At 43.3% G+C, this 7,584-nt stretch overlaps 1 protein-coding gene across 1 annotated transcript; it reads left to right on the top strand.

Annotated features, from left to right (window-relative positions):
• The first annotated feature begins 1,318 nt into the window (after positions 1–1,318).
• On the top strand, positions 1,319–3,746 carry LOC104437752 (BURP domain protein RD22). Its single transcript, XM_010050776.3, has 3 exons — positions 1,319–1,478; positions 1,626–1,737; positions 2,619–3,746. Exons 1-3 carry the CDS (start codon positions 1,440–1,442, stop codon positions 3,548–3,550), a joined length of 1,083 nt encoding a protein of 360 aa, XP_010049078.2. The 5' UTR covers positions 1,319–1,439; the 3' UTR covers positions 3,551–3,746.
• The last annotated feature ends 3,838 nt before the right edge of the window (positions 3,747–7,584 follow it).

Below are 7,584 nucleotides of genomic sequence, written 5' to 3'. Positions count from 1 at the left end.
GCTTGTTTAGCGGATCTTTGTAGGAGGCCAAAAAAATGTGAGGGGTTGAGAGCGTAATTTCAAGTTGATTTTACAAAAAAAAGTATTCCAGGGCACCGGTTAACGAAACCCATCACTTCTAGAAACACCCAAGTGGGAAGCAATAACTCTCTAACAGGAAGATGATGCATAGGTTTCATCAAGAATGATTTCAGCTCTGGTCATGTTTGACAAACCCATCTCAACCCACAACCAAATTCCCAATAAATAGGGTGGTTGTTCGTTTCGAGAACATCGATCCGTAGGTCCATGCAATTAAAGATTTTCTTGCCAATTTGCCTACTCTCTCTCTCTCTTTTCTCTCTCTCTCTCTCTCTCTAAGTTGTGAGGTCGACGCTGAGCATCTTTTCGATTGCCTCGTCGACTTTTCAGCCCTCGACCGTCACTTATGCATGCTGGTATCATTGCATGCATGGAGAGAATAATGAGAATGCACAGACTCAACTCTCAACTCCCCAATCATTGGGGTTTGTCTTAGTATCCATTCTTCCAACATGAAAGGGGAAGGTGGGGAATTCGAATCTTTACTTTTTTAGAGGAGGTTGAGATGAAGACGATTTAGTTTTAAGTGTGGATTTCAATTCCTACACCCTGAGACAAGATAAAAGTTTGAGAATAAAAGTTAAAGTAGGAATATAGTAGGATCGATAAAATAAAATAAAAACTCTCAACTCCCCATTTTCAATATATGATCTTTCATGTTTCAATTAGGTTGATGCTATGAAATCAAGATTGATGTGATATATGAATGTGATCTCTCGATTCTCATATTCTAAAAGATGTGAAAAGGCATACAAAGACTCATCTATCAATTCAAAATTTTCTAGTGACTAATTCTCCATTTTCATTAACAAGATAAATTAATAATTTAGCGGGACAAATGCTCAAAAATCTTACAAGTTTGAGTCACTAAACGGAGAAGTGTCATTATGTATTAATGAATCTGAAAATAGATGAAAATGAAAGATCTCTGTGATTGAATTCGTCATTACTTCTCCATCTTCACAACTGCCCGGCATATAATTTTTTCTCTAGGTGCCTGAAGGGGTGAAGTAGAAAGTTAGGTTAAGGACCAGAAAATAAAACACCATGAATAGTGCTGCTCTCTCTCTCTCTCTCACTCTCTCTCTCTCTCTCTCTCTCTCTCTCTATCTCTATGCTCCACCTGTCCCACGAGATGCAAATGAATTGGTTGTACGAAAGCCAGGGACAGTTGAAGTGATTAAGCCTGCCTCATCAGTGGCACGATGTGTTGGTCGGTTTTGTGGGGTAAGCTCTTGTTTGAATTCATCACCTCTCTATCTGCTTTATAAATTTGGAACTCCAACTCTTTCTTATTCCATGTAAACTTTTATCTCTCTCTGACTGAATCATCCTCCTTTAGATTTCGAGCTTCAACAATGGAGTTCATACTCCTGCGTGTCCTAGCTTCTCTCACGGTACGTAATTTCTTTGAAGAGTTTTCTCTTTCAGTATAATGCATGAGGCTTTTAGCTGCGAGTTCATTATGTTGGTAACAATTCTTCAGTTTTTAGAAGCTAAAAAGGATTCTTTTTCTTTTTCTTTTTTTGTGGAATTTGGTGCAGGTGATTCTGGCGACTTCCCATGCGGCTTTAACTCCCGAACTATACTGGAAGTCAAAGTTACCCAACACGCAAATGCCAAAATCCATCAAGGACATGCTACAACAACAGTCAGGTTTGTGCTCGAACTCAGAAAAGAAAGAAACCATATCTTGCACAACCAAGTAAAAACTGCACTTCATCTAGTTTTATTCGTCAAGAAGCTGACCGACTCAAAACTAAAAACATGACGCATGGAGGTAAGATCTTGTAAGTCACATGTCAGCACGTACCTTCAATTTCTCAATGGATTCCCAGAAAATCTGACAACTAAAACCGGGAAGATCCAAGTTTTTTATTTGATAGATATAAGACAAGACGACATTTCATGCTTGTCTAAAGCAAAAGTCTCATTTCTAATGGCAAAAGCCATAAAAAAAAATCCTAAATTATGCCTACCATAATATATTTACCGTAAACATGTACACATGTAACATATTTACCCTCCATCAAAGTTCTGTCAATGGAAATTATTAAAAATCTGTTTATGTGGATGTGAAAAAGCAAATAGTATTAACACGGCACCCACATGACTTTAATAAAATAAAGATGACATTTTTTAACTAAAATATCATCTAATGAAATTTTAAAGTAGGTAATGTGTTACATAAATACAAGTTTTGGATTTTTTACGTCATAAGAAAATGTTTATGATAAATGTATCACAAAGGGCATAGTTTGGATTTTTATTTTTATTTTTTGGCTTTTTCCCTATTTCTAATAAATAACTTGTTCCAATTTATATGAATGAAATCTAACCATGTAGATTTGCATGGCCCGGCTGGCCTTTGCCACGATGTGCACGTCCTCTCTCAATTTTTTATGAGCAATGATGATAATTGCTCATTAAATGAGCTTTTATAAACAAGTTGACCACATGTAGATCAATCGTAGTGCATCTATCTTTTATTATTCTCTGATACTAGCTGAGTTCAAGTCCACTTACCGATGTTTTAGACTTCATGGAAGACAAGAGCACCTCAGTTGGCGTAGGCACAGGTGGAGTGAACGTTGATGCCGGCAAGGGAAAGCCTGGCGGAACCAAAGTTGGCGTCGGGAATGGTGGAGTCGGAGTCGACACGGGGAAGCCCGGAAAGGGGACCAGTGTCGGAGTTGGCAAAGGAGGAGTCGCCGTGCACACAGGACCCAAGGGCAAGCCCGTTTATGTCGGGGTCAAGCCCGGACCCAGTCCGTTCAACTACATCTACGCCGCAACCGAGACCCAACTTCGTGATGATCGAAACGTGGCCCTTTTCTTCATGGAAAAAGACCTAAAACCCGGAACGACACTGTCTTTGCACTTCACCAAGACTTCGAACTCGGCCACTTTCTTGCCCCGCGAAGAAGCAAAAACCCTACCATTTTCATCTGACAAGATATCTGATATCCTGGACCACTTTTCCGTGGCGCCCGGATCAGTGGAAGCCGAAATGATGAAGGACACTATTAAGGAGTGTGAAGAACCAGGCATTAAGGGAGAGGAAAAATACTGCACAACCTCATTGGAGTCCATGATTGACTACACCAGGACCAGGCTTGGAAACAATCTGAAGGCTGTCTCTACAGAGGTGAAAAAAGAGACCCAGTTGGAGAAATTCACCATCAAAGAAGGAGTAAGAAGAATTGCAGCAGATAAATCAGTGGTGTGCCACAAGCAAAACTATGCATATGCTGTCTTCTACTGCCACAAGACTCAAGACACTCGGTTCTACATGGTCCCGATGAAGGGCGCCGACGGGACAGAAGCGAAGGCCATCGCCGCTTGCCACACCGACACGTCAGCATGGAACCCGAAACACTTGGCCTTCCAAGTGCTCAAGGTTAAGCCAGGGACTGTGCCTGTTTGCCATTTCCTTCCTGAGGACCACATTGTGTGGTTTCACAACTAGGGACTCCACTGTCAGTGAGAACTTGTGGTCGCTCTCCTGGTTTGTATTATGGTTGGAGGGTGCACAAGTCATAAGTACGTCTGGAGACACTTCAGCTCATCATATGAGCAATACATGTACTTCTTGTTATGCATACTAATAAGTACATGCAGTTTGTGGCTTGCGACAAACATCTATGGATTAGCTTTATGAAATATATTCAGTATTGTTCTCTAACAATCTAAACTCTTAGCTGAATTCACGTGCTATCTTTTATATTTGAGTTATACATAGAATATCTATAGTACTATATGGGATGGAATCTACGTCCAAGTAGTGGAGAAAGGAGAAAATATTGGATGGTCCCGGAGCGCCAAGTCAGCGTGATCTCCGGCCATTCATGAAGCGCCACTTGGAGGCGTGGGTCCGCTGGCCATCTTCTGCACAAACGTAGTCTTCTTTCCTCTCTCTCCTCTCCCTATCCTTCTTCCCTCTCTTCCTTCGCCTGCACGCTACCCCTGCCTCCTCCTCTCTCTCTCCTTCTGCAATGCATTTACTCTTTCGTTCTCAGAGGAAGGAAAGAGGAGCAAACCATTTCCCTTTCCTCTCTGGAGAACTCGACGGCTTTCGAAATTTTGAATCCCAAATTCTCTCTCCGTGCTCATCGTTGCTCCGGCCTTCGTCAAGCGGCCGTTCCCCCTCCGTCTCCGACGAAGCGCATTATGGCCGCTCCGGCGCTCGCTCTCTTTTCTCTCCGCGCTCGTTGCTGCTTCGGCCAAGGAGGAGGAGATCCAGAGGATCAGGAAGTCGCTGTGCATGGAGAACCAGATCTGGAGGGCCCTCGCCCAGGCCAACGAGGCCACCGCCAACGCCCCCCGCACCAACCTCGAGCAGGTCCTGGCGTAGGTCAGTAAGGACAACCGCCCTCGCAATGGGGCCTCCGTGGAGGATGAGGCGGACGACGTCGCGTCGGCGGGAGCAATTACGAAGGAGGGGAGGAGGAGAGCGGGAGGCAGGCGGGAGTGGAGGCGCAGGAGGATAAGAGGAGAGGGAGGGCCATGAGGAGGAGCCGAGTGGTTGCCGGTGAATGTTTCCAAAATTCATATCCATGAAATTGTCGTCAATGAAGCGGCGGATCGAAAAAAGTAATGAATGGTTCCTAGCACAATTTAGACATATTTCCACATCAAACATTCTCCTCAAATTAGCGCACGCCTGAGCAGTACATAATATGGAGAATGAACTAAGCTTTGAATTTCCAACATATTTGTTTACCACAAACCTCTCAAACCACTTGTCCGTGAAGAAATAAAAATGTTAAACATACAGCAAGCATTGACAAATGTTGAGCATTTCACATCAACCAAGGGTGCGTTTATTTGTGTTTTTGTTCAAAAATTGTTCCGGGAAACAGAAATAAATAAAAAAAAAAGCTATTTCGTTCAGGGAATAATTTTTTATCAGAAAGACGCGTTTGGTAAACTTGTTCCGGAAATAAATAAAAAAATGAATAGAAACACGTTTAGTAAATTTGTATTCTTTTTTTGTTTCTTTTAATTTTTTTCTTTTTTTCTTCTTTTGGCCGGTCCGCCGGCCTCGGCCATGGTCGGCGACCGGCCGACGAGGGCCGATGGCCTCGCCCAACCCCGGCGAGGCTTGCCGGCCCCGGCGAGTCTCGCCGGCCTCGTCGTGGTTGGGCGAGGCTCGGCCTCGTCTTGGCCGGGCGAGCTCGAGCTCGCCCAAATCCAACGAGGTCAAACTCGCCTAGCCACCAGCGAGGCCAAGCTCGCCTAGCCACCGGCAAGGCTCGGCCTCACCGGATCTAGGCGAGCCCAAGCTCGCCCAACCAAGGCAAGGCCGAGCCTCGCCAAGGACTGCGACGCTCGGCCTTATCGGGGCCGGCGACCCTCTAGCGACTGGCCAAAAAAAGGAAGAAGAAAAGAAGAAGAAAAAAAAAGAGAAGAAAAGAAAGGAGAGAGAAAATTTGTTCTTCAAAAGTGTTTCTGGAACAAAAAAATAACTTTTTTTTATTTCTTATTTATGTTCTAATTTTGTTCCCGAAACAAAAAACAGATTTTGAACAAAAGCGTTTCTGTTCTTTTTTTTATTCCCGGAAACAAAAAAACAGAAAATTTGTTCATGAACAAGAAAAAGAAACACAAACATGCACGCCCCAAGTGACCGGCAATTACGGCCCTAAAGAGTGGACCAAAGCTAATGCAAGAAAAAAAAATGCTATTAAAAATTAATGCGTTACAAAATAACAAATGTGCTTCGTCAGAGACGGCAAAGAACAGTCGCTTGACGAACACTGGAGGAGCAACGAACAAGGAGAGAGAAGCAAGCGAGTGCCGGACCAAGGGCGGCTTTAATGTGCTTCGTCAGCAATCACGCAGAAACGGCCGCTTGACAAGCTCTGGAGCAACAACGAGCAGGACAGAGAATTTAGAATTCAAAATTTTGAAAGCGTCAAGTTCTCCAGAGAGGAAAGGGAAAGGATTTGCTCCCCTTTCCTTCCTATGAGAATGAAGAGTAAATGCATTGCATAGGACAGAGAGAGAAGAGGCAGAGGGTAGCGTGTAGGCTAGGGAAGAGAGGGAAGAGGGCTAGGGCGAGGAGAGAGAGGAAAGAAGCCTACGTTTGTGTAGAAGATGGCCAGCGGACCCACGCCTCCACATGGCACTTCATGAATGGCCGGAGACCACGCTCACTAGGCGCTCCAGGACCATCCAATATTTTCTCCCAAGTAATGCAACTTACCACACAAACTTGGATAGCTTACATTTGCATTTTTTGGCTATCACCTCATTGCCTAATGACAAGATGCCTGAGGCCTCATCCATGTGTCCTTGTGATGTTCCAATTCATCAAAAAATTAGTGATTGGAGATAAGTGATGATTACTCCTTATTAGGACCTTTCTAGATGTTATTTTTAAGAAATTAGGAACTCATACGGCTCGGTCTTCATGAGAATAATTCATCTCTAATCATCCTCATTGATGATCCGCAACCTCAAAATTCTGCTTAGCTTGACTTCTTCCCTTCTATAACTCTCCCTAAGGCCTAGCTCAAGAAAGAGGCTTCTCCAAATAAATTACTCGGGATGGAACTGACTGAAGTAACATAAAATGCCATTGTCTAATCGGATACAGAAATTACCGATGATACAATTTTGGAAAGGAAACAGTCCTTTGTTTGTTTTTGAAAAAATTGTTTAAATTTGCAGCAATTTACGGTACGGTCATGAACATCCTCCGAGAAGATGCTTGTTGCCTCGTTCTCTAGGCCACAGGGTACTCTGCTATAATCGCTTTCTTTGTTGAATATGCTAAGACTTTGTAAATGCGATTGCAAATCAGTGTGGCATTTTCATTTAATGTTTAATATTGTGTATTTCATCACATTGTCAATTTGACACACCAATTTATTGACATTTCTGGTCGATGTCAAGAAAACCTCCTCATCTTTGTGCCAAAAAGCAATTGAAGATGTACGTTGTTTGCTCACAAGAAATTAGTCTGAGAATAATCGAAGATATTTCCAGACATTTTCCTGACCATCTCGACTTAAAGTACTGTCATACCATTTGGGACAAACATGAGACAAGGAGACGCATACAAAGCTCCAGTTTCCAGGAACAACTATTCCTGCAATTCGGAAAAGGTCATCACTTCCGTTGATTCCCAAGGGCAATAAGAGCAATGCCAAGCGCTAACAAATTTCACCGAACGACTCCATGACAGTTTGAACAACTTAGCTACAAATTACACCCAACTCGGGCATGGAACTCAGGTCAGTGGCCCCCCGTCTTGAAGGGCCGCATGTTCATGGTACGCTTCCTTTTGCTTATGTACATGTCAATGAGCACCTTCATTTATGAGAAACGGAAACAAAGGCAAAGCATAAATGCCTGTACCAGAAGACCACAGCAGTCATGGCCAAGTGGTTTGGGATGAGAACATTAAAGCATGCATCCGATAGAGACTTTCCATCTGCTGCACCATTAACAATCCTGAATGGAGCATAACGAGAGTGAACCTTCCGAGAAAAGTGG

This window comes from Eucalyptus grandis, chromosome 3 (assembly GCF_016545825.1).
Source record: "Eucalyptus grandis isolate ANBG69807.140 chromosome 3, ASM1654582v1, whole genome shotgun sequence".
NCBI lineage: Eukaryota > Viridiplantae > Streptophyta > Magnoliopsida > Myrtales > Myrtaceae > Eucalyptus > Eucalyptus grandis.
Note: the sequence above shows the minus strand (reverse complement) of the source record. Positions and strands in the feature narration are given on the sequence as shown.